General features: G+C 38.3%; 1 protein-coding gene across 5 annotated transcripts; it reads left to right on the top strand.

The window, feature by feature from the left end:
• The first annotated feature begins 2,667 nt into the window (after positions 1-2,667).
• LOC122640409 (nucleolin-like) lies at positions 2,668-15,877 on the top strand. 5 transcript variants are annotated; one of them, XM_043833586.1, is made up of 13 exons: positions 2,669-2,775; positions 3,291-4,111; positions 4,203-4,236; positions 5,406-5,485; positions 10,926-10,985; positions 11,383-11,493; positions 12,018-12,098; positions 12,199-12,282; positions 13,141-13,609; positions 14,076-14,188; positions 14,651-14,681; positions 14,794-14,980; positions 15,175-15,877. In XM_043833586.1, the coding sequence occupies exons 2-12, from the start codon at positions 3,416-3,418 to the stop codon at positions 14,955-14,957; spliced, it is 1,923 nt and encodes a 640-aa protein (XP_043689521.1). In that variant the 5' UTR covers positions 2,669-2,775; positions 3,291-3,415; the 3' UTR covers positions 14,958-14,980; positions 15,175-15,877. The 5 variants fall into 5 exon arrangements, with proteins under 5 accessions (XP_043689523.1, XP_043689521.1, XP_043689522.1 ...); XM_043833587.1 differs by having other exon boundaries at positions 11,374-11,493; positions 13,153-13,609; XM_043833584.1 differs by having other exon boundaries at positions 11,374-11,493.
• Positions 15,878-16,335: the final 458 nt, after the last annotated feature.

Below are 16,335 nucleotides of genomic sequence, written 5' to 3'. Positions count from 1 at the left end.
AAACCATTGCAGAAAAACCTGCAACTTTTATTTTTCATACATCTTCAACCTTGAAACCAAATATTGCCTAGAGACCTTTGTACTCCTCCAAGAGAAATGTTGCAAAGAGCTCGAACAAAAAGAGGGCTAATTTAACTTAAGAGAGTGTGGAGATTTACAGTCAAAGGCTTGAGCTAAAGAGTTTGAGCTCTTTGCAACATTTCTCCTCCTCTAAAGCCAATGCCCAATCTCTTAGTAAGAAACCTTTAGTTTTTATATATTTGGAATAAAAAGACTTATTTTTTCCCTAAAAAAAAATCCTTTGATTCCTCTGTTTTCACATATATAATCTAACAAGAGAAGGAAGAAAATTCCATAATATATTGCCTTTAGAGGAAAACTCTCTCCCATGTGGCCAACAAGAAATCAATTGAAATTAAATGATGAATTTGAACCAATAGTTTCCACCCTTTCTTGGATGGTTCTACAAAAAGCATCCATACATAATATGGAAAATAACAATAAATGAACAAACATGTTAAAAATACTAGGGTATCGACAAATGCTTTTAAAGCTTTCATATATAAGATATTCTTTAAGGTGTTTAGGTAATTTGTAATCTTACTTTTTTGATCTTTTTAATATAATATTTTTTTCAATAAGAGTAAATATAGCATATAGACTTTTAGACCAGGAAGCCTGATCGTAGACCACCCTTGCACGCCCACACAAAATCCTTTACATTTGTCACTGTCATTTCACATGTAGTATATTCGAAAAACATGCAAAACAATGACATCTTCTCATACTGACATAATGATGCCGTTTTTTTAACCCCTAATTTAAAGAACTTTTAGGAATAAGGCTAAGGACAATCAAAAGAAAATGCCAGATTCTAAATACACCTATAAAGATGTCACTTAGATTACCTATTTTTAATAATAAAGTATTTCCTACAAAAGGAACAACATTAGGGGTAGCTTAATTTGTCATTTTGTATCGTATGAAGTATGATCAAATGTATTTAAACCTTCTTGGTGATATGGTCAAAATTGTTTAAAAGTTTTCAACAAGAATAATATTAGTGTCATTCCAAAATAAGAAAAAATTAAGAAGAATTAATATTAATTTTATAATGTATGAATAAGACCAAACCAATGAATATGCTTTTCGTAAGTAGTAGAACAACCAGAAGTAAGTTCACCTATGCATGATTTCCATTGACAGATTGGAGAGATTTGGAATTGATCCTAACCTTTATCATTTCTCCATAAGTGGTTATTTTCATACTTGAAAACCTTTGTATTCGCACTAGTGCCTATATTTTGGCCTTTTTTTTTCCCCTTTTTTGGAATCTTTCATTGGGTTGAAGATTAGATAGAACTTACAAATGAACTTAGGGGAGAGATCTACATGATACTTACATGTATTGACATCTCCTATGTCAAGCCAATAGACACCCAAGAGGGAAAGCCTTACAATTCATATACAGAAGGATTTATATGGTCAGGGAGGAGAGGGAGTACCAAAGATTATGAGGGAGGAGAGAGTGGAATCGTTATCCCCTCCAATTCCTTCAATTCCTCATATAGGAGTGAAAATGACCACCCTACCCCCTGCCTGAACACACTGCCCAAGGTGGGGTAGGGTGGTCATTTCCGCTCCTATGTGAGGAATTGGAGGAAATTGAAACGGGCAACGAATTGGAGGTGATAATTAATCGAAGAGAGTGTGGGAGAGGGTGTGTACTACTAGTAGGGGTATCAATTTCCAGCCTGAACCGGATGGATGATTGAAGTGATCGAAATTTAGACCGAAATGAACCCTTTATTGTTTTGGTTTCAGTTTGTGCGTTTCATGAAACCTGTAGAAAATCGAATCAGACTGAATCGTAAGAAATCGAAAAACCCAATAAAAAATTGGTACAAATTGAAGAACATTATAAAGAAAACATGTTTTCCCATTATTTGTTATGTATGTATAGGAAAAACGAAACTAAACAGATAACAAAATGATAATGGATTGATAAGAGCACGTTAAGTCAACCTGATACAGATCAAACCGGCTGAAACTGGTTAAATCGAACTTTGTCATAACAGATTGGTTTTGATTTGGTCTAATACTAAACCAAAACCAATTCAGCCCGATTGAAAACCAGACTAAAGCAATCCATTGACACCCTTGATACAAAGTTTGTCAAGAAAAAAACATCGTTTGGTTGCGTACCTTCTGTGTCCAGATACAAGAGTGCAAAATTACCATTCAATCCCCCCATAAAATAAAAAATTCCATCGACATTGATGCCCTTGTGTGCTCCCTAATTGGCCGCACGCTGGTGCTGGAATACAAGACTAAAAAACGAATATCAAACGATGTCAAGCCGGCATTTTCCGAGTTTGAATTTTATTTTCGTTTTTCTTAGTTCTTAGTTCTTACCAAAAATTTGAATGTTGATCTCTGGCGGAAATTGACTGTGATCTGACGTGGAAACATCTGAACCGTCCGTCGCAAAACTAAGACACGCAGACGCAGTTCATACTTGATACCGTTTTCGGAACTTCATTCGTGTCTCACTCACCCGACATGGCGATTTAACTGTTTTTAAAATCCGGACTTGAAGTCCGCAAATAAACGCCAAACGGAACATCTCGTTTCGGTTCAGGTCGAGGAGGGAAAAAGAAATAGAAGAGGAGGAACAAAGGAGGAAGACGCAGAAGCAGAAGAAGAAAGGAGAATTAAGTAGGATTCCCGCGAAAATCAACTTCTTTTGAATCATTTCGCGCGTTGAAATCCACAGTAAGCTTCATTGCTTAATTTATGGTTTCTCAATTAGTGATCTTTCTGTGTGGTGTTCTTCGTATTTATCTTCTCAAAAGGTGCTCTCGCTGCAGAAGTCGGTTTGATTCGCTTAGGGTTACGGTAGTTATTACTAATTTTTGTGTTTAATTTGTATCCTCTCACCTCTCACTGAATTAATAGTTCTGTTCAGTGTTATGACTTGAATTTTCTCACTAAATTCTTTGGCCACCAAGCCATACTTGGTTCTATGATAGTTATGAAGTCACTACCTTCTTTCTTAAAAGCTAGCATTTTCTATTTTTGCTGCTAGATGCTATTCATGTGAAATTTCCATCCTTTTCGGGATCAAAAAGTGATTTTGATGCGGCAATTTCGTTCCAGGACATTTAGCGCTCGCAGAATATTTACTAATTGCTCTAATGCTCGCTCTACCCCTCTTCCTGTTTAGTGATACTGTTTCTTCCTCACTTTTTGTTGTCTAGCTTTTTAAGTAGAAGATGCTATTTATACAGCTGGTTGTAGGTGACCATTTCAATTGCCGATCATATAACTTCAAAATTAAACAAGAATATGAAGCAAAGTGTTATCCTCTACTCATCGTTGGTCTGGAACTTTTGCTTGCCACTGCAGGTTAGCAATGGCAGAGGCAGAGACGGAGACCAAAGTTGTTGTGGGTACTGCAAATGGAATGGGTACTGCAAATGGAACTTGCCCGCTTGAGGATTCTGGCCTCCCGGCAGGTACTGGTGAAGCTGAAACTGTAAAGGAGGAAGCTGTAACAGTAAACAAAGGGGACACAACTGGAGTTAAGGAAATGGATGAAGATAGTAAAGAAAATGAGAAGAACGAGGCTGTGGGAAAGGATGAAGACCAAAAATTGGAGGACGAAGAGAACAAACAGGAAAAAGAAAGAGAAGAACAAGAACTGGACGATGTCAAAATGGATGAAGTAACTGAAACAAAGGAAGAAAAGGAGAGCAAGGAAATTGTTGAGAATGCGGAAGAGAAGGACAACAATGAAAACATTGTGACTGCTGAAGAAAAGGAAGAGAAGGAGTGCAAAGAAAACATTGAGAATGCTGTAGATAACAAGGAAAAAACGGTGAAAGTGGAGGAGATTAAAGGAGAAAAGCGATACAACAAGCGTGCTAAGGGGTCAAATGTTGGGGGGAAGGAGGTGGCTAAGAAAAACAAAGTGGATGAAACAAATGTTAAAGCAACAAATACTCCCACAGCCTCCTTTCTTGATCGACCTGTGCGGGAGCGAAAGACTGTTGAGAGGTTGGTGGTTTCTGTTGAGAAAGAACCAGCAAAGGATTTTCACATTGAAAAGGTGTGGTGTTCTTGATTTTTCTGATGTTATTTCTTCACTTCTTCATGCCTTGTAACTGATGTCAGTTGTTGTTTGACCTTATAAATTGCAGGGCCTTGGTACCCCACTCAAGGAAATACCTAATGGTATGGTAGAATTTTTTGTACTTTATTTTGCTATTGCAGTTGTCTTGATAATGATTGACCAAGCAATTCATATTTTAATCTTATCTCTGTGTTTTCCATCTACAAGGAAACTTATTTCTGTTTCCTTTCCTTTTCTGTTACAACTCTTGTTGACTCTTTGGATAGGAGAATATTAGTTTGGAATACAACTAACTGGTCTTTGTTACGAAAGGGACCGAAATGCTTCCTTTGTTGTTCTTAGTCATGCAATCATGCATGACTACATTCCATATAGTCTAAATCCTTGGACTACAATTATATAAGTATGAAAAGGAAAAAGGACTCCAATAAGGAAACAGCTCTACTAACCAAGAACAACTCTAAAATCTTCCTACCTATCCAACTTACTAAAATAATCAAAATACAAATAAAAGATTATCCTCCCAAATAAAATAAATTATGTGATATCAAATTATCAATAGACTTGGAGAAAAATAAATTGAGCTGCAGCAATGAATTGTTCCTACAGCTGAAATACTAAAGTTGGTACCAGTTTCTGGTAGTAGTCTAAATCCCCAATCACAGTGTGACAGTTCTATTTCCAACATAATATCTGTGGATTCCTTGAGAAACTAGCTTTGTTATTCAGCATTTAGATGTAGCAACTGATTTGTTTGTCCAGTTGAAATTCTTTGACTGTTACCGATCTAGAGGCGCAGCAATCCTAAAAATCAAATGATATTTGCAACCCATATCTCAGTGTTATTTTCTGTCAGTGCTGCTATGTATAATGTCAATGGGGTTGATTTATGTCTCATGACTGCATTTAAAGTTACTAATTTATCCCAGTAGTGATTCTATGTTTATATTTGACTTCTATTAAGTAATTCAAGTGCTTAAACAAAATTTAAACTCCCAGGTTCATGTTCCATAGGCTATAACAGTGTGACAATTTTTTAATCAGTCAGTTTGTGCAACTCTATTATAATGTTTCCTTTGTTAGGTTGTTTAACTTGGTTTGGTCATGTGGTTGCTTAGAATGATGGGAAATTCACTTAATTATTCTTGAGTTATTTGTTAATTGTTTTTAACATTCTAACTTTGATAGGTCTGTGGATTAATAGAGTAGTTGAGATCTATTCTTCAGTTTGTCACATTTCTGGGCTTTGATTCTTTGTATTTTTTTCCAGTGGCATACGAGTTATCAAGGAAGAAGACAGATGAAGCATTCAAGTCACTTTACACGATCCTTTTTGGGCGGAGGGGAAAGGTGATCTGAAAAATGTTAAAGTCGCATTTTATTAACTTGTTTCAATAGAGGTTTTACATTTGACTCCAGAACTTGTTGTGAGTAGTTGCTTTTCTTTCTATCTAGATTATAATTTTTTGAATTGCAAATTTTCTGGAGCTTATTGATTTATACCAAACTACATAATGTATCAAATGATTTTTCTGTTCTCCAAGCTGTTGTCATTCTACTAGTTGTCAGTGGGATATAGAGCAGCCTAGCTTGATTTGGAGTCTTGACTGTTTACAGAAGATGTGGCAGGAGACCAATGAAAATTAAGGTTGAGGGACCTGGCCTGATTGGGTGGCTAAAGCTAAATTAGTGAAGCATTTCTACTGAACAGGTGGTGTACAGAATATGAATCTGAGTGAATATCAGTAGTGTAAAAAAACAAAGCTGCCGACTGTGGGCAATAAAATGACATCAACAATCAACACAAGTCTTAAAAATCTGGCTAGGTGCCTGGTGCTTATTTTCAAATATTTTATATAAATTTCTTATGGGATATCGAGAAAATAATTTTGCATAAGTATTCTGGAAGATACCTGGTTATTTAAGTATATGTATGTGTGACTAAGTTTTTTTTGTATTGTTTTGCGGATAGAAAATCATATATTTAAGTGAATCTGTGCTCTAAAAGACTTAGGCTTTCTATGTTCTTATAGTTTATTTCTAACCCCACACAAGCCTCCTATTAATAAATTTATGCACATTTCGTGATTGGGACCAACTTTGGGTTTCTAAATCTAGGGCTATTAGTGTAAGATAAAAATATGGGGAAAATAACGTTACCTGATCATGTGGCTCACGTGGCTCACGTGGCTCTTGCGCCTAGGCACAGAAGCGTGCAGAAGTACCATGCTGCTCCCATGGAATGGCAAAAATCCTACCCAGGGTGATGCTTGCACGTACACTCCCATTGGCCAGCGCGCTTGTGCAGGCTCTAGAGGTCCAGGCAGCGATCTCTTTCCGTAAAAATATATAGTTGAATGAGTTTAGTTGGTTATGTAGTGGTATTAACACATTAAGATATTTGTTACCAAAAACACATTAAGATAAATACATGAAGGTACAGCTCCCATTTATTAAAATAACTCTGTCTGTAATTTTAAAGACAAGGGTATTTTTCTCATGAAAATGCTCTTCAAACACTGTAAAGGGGAGGGGGGGATTTACTTTTTTGCTCCCTTTTCAGTGTGACCATATTTGTCATGGTGACAAGGCAAGCCTAAGCAATGGTCAGGCGTGGCTAAGGGGTGCTACCTAAGGTTGGGCGTGTGTGTAAATATTAGCTTTCTAGTTTTTTTTTTGGAGGGGGGGGGTGTTGTGTAAAGTACATAGTTTCAAAGGTAGGGCTACAAACGGGGAGAATAAGGTTTGATTTGGCCTTGACCCTTAAAACTCCTAGCTTGCAGGATTCCTAAGCTTGAGTCTATGCCTCCATTTGGGATCATAGTCTGATGCAACTGCATCAGGGTAAGGGTAAGAAACTCCTTTATCCTTACCCTTTACCTGATGGGAAAATGTGTAAGTTGTGTAATCCTATATTCAATCCTGATTCCTGATTCCTGATTCCTGATTCACTTAATTTCGTAATACTATTTCGGTCGAAACCCTTCATTCTTTCTGAGTCGCACCCAGTTTTGTTTAGACTTTTATAGAAACCGAAATATTTTGCGAGTTTCGGTGGTTTCAACCGAGATTTCGAACCATGGACAGTGGATGGTCTGGATAGGCAACTTGACCAAATTTGAAACTCAGATTCAACCAATTAATCCCCCTTGTTACCTTGTATTGGCAACCATCTCCTTTTGGGCTGGAAATTGTAAACAAAAACAAAAAAACACTCCTAAACCTCCCCACTGACTGGGATGAGGTGGCATTCCTAAATTGACTCAATCAATAAAGGAACTAACCCTGAAGGAAACCTCTTGCGTGGGCTAAGATAGAATTCTGATGCAAATACATCACCAAAAGTGATGGGTTTTCAATGTAATATGCCACTTTAATGAAGCCTAAACTATTAGTATTAAGACTGCATACAGGATTGCTTTTATTAGGACTTACTTTCTTATACTTAGTTTATTTTTTAAGTTGTTTTGGGTTGTCTAATTGAACCGGTTCTATGTGGTTCAATTTAAGTTGCAAGTAAATTGTTATTAAGTGTTTCAGTTGGGCTGTATTAGGATTTTATAAGTCCAGTCATGTTTTGAGTCTGTTTCCTTTATTATTTTACTCTCCTAGTCAATTTAGGTTACATTATTTTAAGGATTGGGTTAGGCCTTTCCTTTTTAGTGTAGGAGTTTATTTTTGAGTCTTCTATATAAGTTTGTACGAGAGGTCAGCATTGTACACGAATTTGATTAATGAAAAGGCTATTGTTGTTGCTATTCTTCTCCACTGAAGATCCCTTGTGTTTGATCAAGGAACCCCTTGTGTGCGATGACTGCGATCAAGGTAGGTTGGTGTTTGATCAAATCGAACCATCTTGTGGTGTGAAACCCAGATGTTTAATTTCTATTTGTTCTTTCTTCCATCACATTAGATTCACATATAACTTTCCCATCCTATCTTAACAAATAACTAGAATTAAAATAAAGTAATTATACTCCTAAAAACTAGCCCATGATTGCCAGAGATAAGATTCCAGAAAATCTGGAAATTATGAAGCCGCAAGCTGTTGAAAAAGATTCTCAATTGGGCCCTACCATTTTGATAAGTTTAGGTGAACTAGAATTTGAACTACCCGTCAGGGTTGGACCAGTAACTGAACCTAACTCACCTAAACTAAAACCGCAAGGACTGCTCTGATCATGTCCCTATATTATTCCCTCCTTGTGTGAAAATACTCGCCCTTGAGTTTTTAGAATGGAAGGATCATCACCACTCAATCGGCATCGTCAGACACTTGCTTTGACTTGATGGTGATCTAGCACTTTTAATAAAAATAAGGAATAGGAGATGATCCCAACCCCACAATTTGTGGAGGAAGAATGAATTCAACGTCTATAATCTCCAAAGGAACAAAGTCAAATCAAGCATCTTCAATTTGGAATATTTTCTTTAATCTCATTAATCTCGATCGGGTGTTGTTTACTTCTTCAACTTGATCTTCAACCATTGGATCATCTTCTTTGTTCTTTCTCTTCCATCCATTGTTCAATGACCGAGATCAACTTGTCGAAGGAAGCATTCAGTCGTTCGAGTGAGGGTAGCGGTTGGCCGGCTTCCATTGACACTCCTCAAGATGCTCACTAACTATTCACAAATGGTCTTCATTTGCTTGATGTTTTGGAAAGAAAAGATTCCTCTCGTATGGATCCATGGTATCTATGGCTAGATTTAGCTCTGATACCTAAAACCACAAGGGCTGCTGTGATCATGCTCCTGCATTAGATACAGCCGCAACTTGTTCATTAAATTTAAACTTCAGAAACATTTATTCAAAAACAGAATATATCTATCTAATAATGTCTGGATAAGAGAAACAATGGAGGAAGAAAGGAAATCTAAATAAAAGCAAACTCGTTAAAATATTAGTCATCAAGAGCAATAAGCAAACAAAAACAAAAAGAGCATGGGCTTTATTTTGGTTTTCTACAGTCTCTTCTGTGTTTCACCAGGAAAGGATGTTATTTATCAGGATCACAAAAAAAAATAATCCTACAACTTTATCAAGAATACTGAACAAACAAATCAACAATCAAGATTTTTAGGAATAAAAAAGAGGAACCATAACATCAGAGAAATGTCTGCAGCACACAGATTCTCCAAGTTGCTGACTGTTAAGAGCCAAGGAGACATTACAAACTTCTGCTGGTGCCTGGGAGGGTTATGTCAAATGTTGGACAGTCAAAGTGAAGAAGCAAGAAGGGGAGTCTGCAATTTCTGTCTCCAATTGATGAAGGGCTACTTGGTTCTCTAATTGAAGAAGGGCCTGCAAGTCTGCAACTTTGCATGATGGTCAAAAGTAGGAGGGGAATGAGAAGTGGGAACTGGTAAGGGAAGAAAAGAGGGAGAAAATGGGAAGTTCTGTAAGCCTTTTAGGGTTTTGACATGTAAACGCCTGATATGATATTTTTGTCAGTTAATTTAGGCTCTGTTTGGATAGAGGGGGTTTTGATGGGAGTGTTAATGAACAGTGAGGGAAAGTTGTTAGACTTTCTCATGGTTTTCCAAATTTCAACTGTTCCGTTGTGATGGGTGCGATTTCTCACTTCATGAGAAAATCCTTTTCGGTTTATGTCGGGACTGTGTCTTCTCTATCCCACTCCCTTTTAAAGTCCTACTGATTAGGGGAAGGCGAGGGAAAGTGCACAATGGTCACATTTGCAGCCGTGGAGCAAAGAGAGGGTGGAGAGATGGTCCATGGTCACGTTCGCAGCCGTGCGAGCAGAACTAGGAAGCCTGTGATATGAGATCAAGAAAGTAGAGATAGAAAGGGATGAGCGGGGGAAGACGAAGGCTGAAGGACTCCATACTTGAGCTACCCTTGACAGTTCACAACCACCCCCAACTGCCAGTGGGTCAAGGAAGGGCTTTGCTTCTATGATTGCCCTCAGCAGCTCTTCCTTGTTGGTCATCTGTGTCGATGCTTAGGACCTCGTTCTGCTGGTGAATCAATGGGTTGCGGAGGATAAAATATAGATAGAGAGGAAAGAGAAGAAACTAAGGGAGTAATTATTGGGAGGGGGTGAGAGGAGAGATGTGGAAAGGAGATGTATACAACCCTTATTTCAGGAGCTGTAATTGAGGGGAACAGAACCTTTGTTCTGTCGAAGATGAGTGGTTCAGCTGCTGTTACAGGATGCTACAGTGACTCTCTCTCTCTCACATCATCCCCTCTCTGGTTCGCCCTCTCTCCCTCTCCTTTCCCTTCCCTCTCTCCTCACTCTTCCTAGCCAATCAAATGACATGGGGTGGGATGCTACAGTGATTCTCCCTCCACTTAACTTTCTCTATTATCCCACCCCACTAATTGTGGGGCCCATTCCCCACTCCCTGCTATCCAAATGGGGCTTACTGATCCGTGGGTTGTCCTGGTTTGATCAATTAAACTTCTTGATGGAAGATATGATTGGTTTCGATTTTAATTTTGCTTTCAATCACTGTAATGGCGATCAATCACATGAACTGAATTCGTGGGCGGATATGTTGATTGCATTGTTAGTGTGTTACCTCTGGGCATATTATATTTTTATATGAATGGGCATTGGATTCACTTTTGGTGGTGGTTGTGCTGTATTTCTTTTATTGAACAAAATAAATTATGTGATTGTGTTTTTTCACCACTTTTGAAATTCAGACTGTTATTCGTCGTTTTCTCTGTGGGAACATCTGTCACTTAGTCTTCTGCTGGTTGGTTTATTAAGTGCCCAAATTGCTGCTTCTTCAGCCTTCCTTCTGTTTTTAACTTATGCAGGCATCTGATTTCAAGAAGAACATATCCCAGTTTTCTGGCTTTGTGTGGCATGAGAATGAGGTAAAGAAATTCATAAGGCAGGGATAAAATTTATATTTATTTTTTGGCAAAAGTTTAAATGCACAGTTGTGTATCTATATGGTTGTCACTTAAGCTGTCAAATAAGCATAAAGTGACAACTTCTAATGCCATTTTGCCCCCCCCCCTTATAAGATGAAGGGCCAGTGCACCGTATACGACTGTGCACAATAACCGGACCTTTTTGTTTCTGACCTTTCTGATGCTGTTTCTTTTTCTTCTTAGAGGGGTAAGAAGTAATATGTACTCTGATGGCTAGCTATTTAGTTAAGAGTAGAATAGGCTTCATTTTTTGGATTACCAGTTATAACTTATAAGGTGATTTCCACCTGAATGCCTGTTGTTGGTTCTCTAATCATGGACTTTGAAGGAAGTGCAGGAAAAGCAAAGGATGAAATTAAAAGAAAAATTTGATAAGTGCTTCAGGGAGAAGTTGCTGAAATTCTGTGATGTGCTTGACATACCTGTTGTGAAGACAACAACAAGGAAGGTACTACATCTAAAACTTTGCTCTAGAAAATATTAAGTATAGTAGATGCAAGCTTTTGGGTCTTGTAAGTGTTTTCGAGGATTATTGGCCAGGCAGTGAAGACTGTTTGGATTGTTGAGGCCTGAATGACCCAGTTCAAGTTCCTGACCATTCATGGTCAAATAACAATTTACTCAGTGGATCTTCCTGTCTGAATGATTGTATTCCTTACATTGCGATAGTGGTCATTCCATGCTGGCAGCCCATAGAAGTGAAGTTTTAAAATTCTGCTGTAAAATTGGCATATTGCTAAAGACTCAAACCTAAGATCATACATCCATGAGCCCCTATGGCAAGGCCAGGCATGCCTATATGAAGTGGCTAAGCTTTTTCTTGTGAAGGGGCCTGGTCATCCATAAGGTGTTCTAGCAATTGATTTGTTCGAATTGACATACGGAAGAGCACACATATTTAACTGTGCTGGCTGTCATTTCAGGTCTTGAAGTTGGGTCTGGCTTTTTAATTAGTTTGATTTGCATTTTCAGGAAGATATTGTTATGAAGTTGATAGACTTTTTGGCAGCTCCGCGTGCAAGGACTGATGTTTTAATTACAGAGAAACAGCAGGTTTCTTTTCCCCAACTAGAACTTATGATTCAAATGTTACACCATGAGAAAGTCACTCTTCTGGTGTTGCCTTATTTTTCTTCTCTTCATTGTGCTACAGTCAAGTAAAGATAGAAAGCGCAAGAGGTCAGTCAAGGGAACTGCATCAAAGTCAGGTGGTGCTTCTGCAAACTTCTCATCAAGGGTATCCATCTTTCTTTGTGAATCCTACAGGATTTGTGGTGACAGTGTGGGATTTTTTTAGTGGAGCTCAAAATGTTTCACGGTGTTTTACTTAGATATCTATTGGTCTAAAAACATAGATCTAATGAGCTTATTCAAGACAAATTTCTAATGTTCATTGGATTTGACTCACTTCTTTATTATATAATCTCTGAATTCACTATTCTCTCTTCTTGAGTGTGTATATATGTTAAGCGGATCCAAGTGGTGAGATCTTTTGGCCAGGTTATGGAATATAATGGTCATATATTTAGATGTTGTATCTTAACTCTGGTCTACAATGCACTTGCACATGTTGTGAGCACACTACCTAGGATAACAGCCACATTCTATCAGACAGGTTCTGGGATGGTCATTTTGACACGAAAATTAATCCTGAAAGAAGACGGGGATTGTGTAATCTGTTAACTCTTTTGCTAATCTGTCAAACTCTTTTAACTTTTGTGGGGAAAATGATCATTAACAAGAATTTCTATCATCTAAGATTAATCTCACACTAGAAATCTTTTATGAAATTCGTTGAGCACTTGCTTCTGTTTCTCTGTATGCGTGTTCTATTTACTTCTTGTAATTTGGGTCTTAAGAAATCCTTAGATTGTTTCTATAAGGAATCATATATATTTGCTTTATGAAGGTTTCTGTTACAGTTGGAATTTAGTGAAAATGGAAACATCTGTTGTAGCATTTGAAAGAGAACACATACTAATAGAACCAGAGGCATGCAAATCATTTTGGATTTCTGAATTTGAGCCATGGTGATTTGTATATCCTGGTTGTTTGGAAAGCTGCAAACTATTTAATGTTGTTCCCCGTAACTTTTTCTATTCCACAGAAACGAAGGAAGTCTGAAGACACTCCAAAAAAAGAAAAGGAAAAAAAGAATGCGCCTGACATGGAAGATGAGTCTGAAGAAGAAGAGGATGAAGAGAATGACAATGGCGTTCCGGATGCACCTGAAGAAGTTCTTAACCATTCTGAGAATGAGGATAAGGAAGATGAATCTATAGGAGAGTCTGAAGAAGACATGGAAGAGCATAAACGTGGTTCGAGGAAATCGTCATCGAAGAAGGAATCTGATGGGAAAACTAATATGAAGAAATATACAACTTCCAGGAAAGCCACTCCAACTACATCACCAAAAAAAACTCCAACAAAAACGTCATCTAAACATTCTAAGGTCAATGACAACAGTGATAAAAGCCCAAGGGTGTTTTCAAGAAAGAAGAAAAATGAGGAGACCAGGAAAAATGCCTCAAACCCAGTGAAATCTGCCACCAAGGAGAAAGCTGGTAATACTCACAAGTCACACACCTCCCCCGCGCCCCCCAAATACACACACACACACACACACACACACAAAAGTAAAAGAGAATAAACTCCTCTGTTGTCTTTCTTTTATGCAATGAAGTAAAAATTGATTGCTTTGTCTGGGAAATAAAGCGGGGTGGGGGTGGGGAGGGGGGAGGGGAAGAGTTCTGGTGGATTTGTTTCCAGGCTAAAGAAAAACCGTTTTCTCTTGCAATTATTTTCTTTTTGGTAGAGAACCATTATTTCATTTGAAAGATCTATATAAATAAATGTTTCATTCATGGTTTTCAGTACTTTGTTATGAGAATCAAGTCATTCTACTACCTTTATTTTTTTAAGGACAGTAACATGGTGTAGTTGTTGTGATGATGATGAGGATTAAATGTCTTTTAACTTCTGTATTCATCCGGAAAAACAATGCCCTAAAATTGTCTTAATTTTATGAAGGTAAAAAGGTAGTGAAAGGGAAGGATAAATCCAGAGGGGAAGAACCCGGACCAAGTGAAGATGAACTAAGGAGATCAATCTGTCAAATTCTGAAGGAAGTCGACTTCAATACGGTAGGCTGCTTAATGTAATCATCTCTACTCATTAATGAAGGAAATTCTGAAGTTGGGGCATCTGGCCTCTCTCCTTTGGTATTCACAGACACAAACAGTCCGTTTGTGGTGCAGCATCTAAAAGCTCGTCTACTACCCACAATCAAATGATTCTAACCTTTGCTGTAATTGATTCTTCTTCCTCCTATCCCCTCTTTTACCCTTGTTAATCAATGGTGTTCCTATCCTCCTACATCCCGACGGCTGCAGGGGTAGCTTGTACTTCAATTCCATTCTCAGTTTTCACTTGTGTATCCCTCTATTTTCCCAGGACACTATTCTCCCCTCCCTCCCCTCCCCCCCCCCCCTCCAAAAGAAAAAGAAGTTTAATTGGTGGTTTGGTTTGGTTTGGTTTTGGTTATTGACTATAATTCAGAACTAATTTCCTTTTCTTTTCCCCCTTTTGTTGCTTTTACTTTTTAGGCAACATTCATTGACATTCTCAAGATGCTCGGTAGGTGCTTTTTTAAAAAAAAAAAATTCCAGTTGATTTCTAATTTGATTTTAATGATAATGAGTGAAGTGCACTGAATAGCACTGAGGTGTCAACTTCTACTTGCTTTCAGCTCGGCATTTCAAGATTGATCTCAAGTCAAGAAAGTCAGCTATAAAGCTTCTCATCCAAGAAGAGCTTACAAAACTAGCTGGCGAGGAGGAAGATAATGAGGATGTCGAGGGAGAAGGTGATGAAAAAGATCAACCAACTGCAGGTCAAGAGGTGGAGGTTTGACTGTTTACATGAAAGATACATAGGTGAGCAGTGGTTTGCTTTCAAATATATGCACACACACCCCCTCCCTCACCCCAACTTTTTTCATTTCAGTTGATTATCATTGATAAACGGATGGTCTGTTGTGCTTGGCAGCTGTAATTTATTGTAGTCATATAATTCCGGCAGCAGTAGTATTTTCAGGCAATGAGTGGTGGTGGAACTGCACAGTTGGCAGCTGTAATTTATTGTAGTCATATAATTCCGGCAACAGAAGTATTTTCAGGCAATGAGTGGTGGTGGAACTGCACAGTTGGCAGGGAGGATGACATGTTATGGATGCATGATCAAAGATTCCTCGAAGTCATTTTATTTCTCAATATTGAACTGACCTGAATGGATACAGTAAGCCAGGTAACTTTGCTGTTCTGCAGAATCAGCCCCAAAAGTGGAGTTTGCCTGAAAATTATCGCCCAACAAATGGCCCCAATAACTCCATGAATAGTTGCCGCAGGGTGGGGTTAATGTATATTGTCATAATCAAAACCCGACCTAACTCTAACTGTTTTCTTTGTCTTAGATATGAAAGTTCTGCATTTTGGGCAAAGAAATCTTACAAGAAGTGCCCCACCTATTTAACCTACTGGATAAAATAGCTGGTGTGGCTGTTAAGTTACAAGTAGGCCAGAGGGACCTTTTAACAGTTTTAGCCCGAGTCTGTTGTATTGTCACCGCATAGAAAAAAGCAATGTCACATTCATCTTAGATGATATTGTAGCTCTTTTGGCTGTGACATGGAAGTCATTGTTTACCTTGTAATTTATGCTTTGCATCCTCTGTGGCCATCTTTTTTCCGCTTTCCTTTTACTTGTTGTAGGGGTTCTGATCATCTTTTTGATTTCCTGAATAAATCAAAGACAAAGTTGTGTGATTGCTTGTCTCATGGCAGTGCCAGATTTGAGTAACCATTTCTGGTTGGACAAGGATTCAGAAATATCCTGCTTGTGATGTTGTAGGGCCATGAATGTCAAGGGTTTATTACAGTTTATAGTTCAACTATTCACTCAGCTAGGGCTAATGCTGCTGTTGCCTATAGTCCCCCCTGGCTGATTAGGATCAGAATTGGCCGTGATTGACCTTGATTCTGGACATTCCGGACTGGCATATTTTGAATTGATCCAGAGTCTGGAACCCTTAATCTAGCAGCTAGAGAAGAGTTTGGTTTTCCTGGGAAGATGCAAGACTTTGTGAGTTTGGTGACGTTCTTGGGAATGGTCTGTCACTGCGGAGAAATTTAATTTGCAGTAACTGAGGATGTTGGGGGAGGGGGAGGGGGAGGGGGGGGGGGGAGAGAAAATGGTGGGATAGGGACCACGGTGGTACCTTTTAAATTCTCAGA

The sequence above is a fragment of the Telopea speciosissima genome, chromosome 9, assembly GCF_018873765.1.
Source record: "Telopea speciosissima isolate NSW1024214 ecotype Mountain lineage chromosome 9, Tspe_v1, whole genome shotgun sequence".
Lineage (NCBI taxonomy): Eukaryota > Viridiplantae > Streptophyta > Magnoliopsida > Proteales > Proteaceae > Telopea > Telopea speciosissima.
The sequence above is the reverse complement of the archived record's forward strand: the minus strand, read 5'-3'. Positions and strand labels throughout refer to the sequence as shown.

Coding starts and splice junctions, on each gene's coding strand:
- LOC122640409 (XM_043833584.1), top strand. CDS start 3,416: ATGGCAGAGGCAGAGACGGAGACCAAAGTTGTTGTGGGTACTGCAAAT. Junction 12,283..13,140: donor CTGCAAACTTCTCATCAAGG/GTATCCATCTTT, acceptor CCCGTAACTTTT/TCTATTCCACAGAAACGAAG. Junction 14,682..14,793: donor TGACATTCTCAAGATGCTCG/GTAGGTGCTTTT, acceptor ACTTGCTTTCAG/CTCGGCATTTCAAGATTGAT.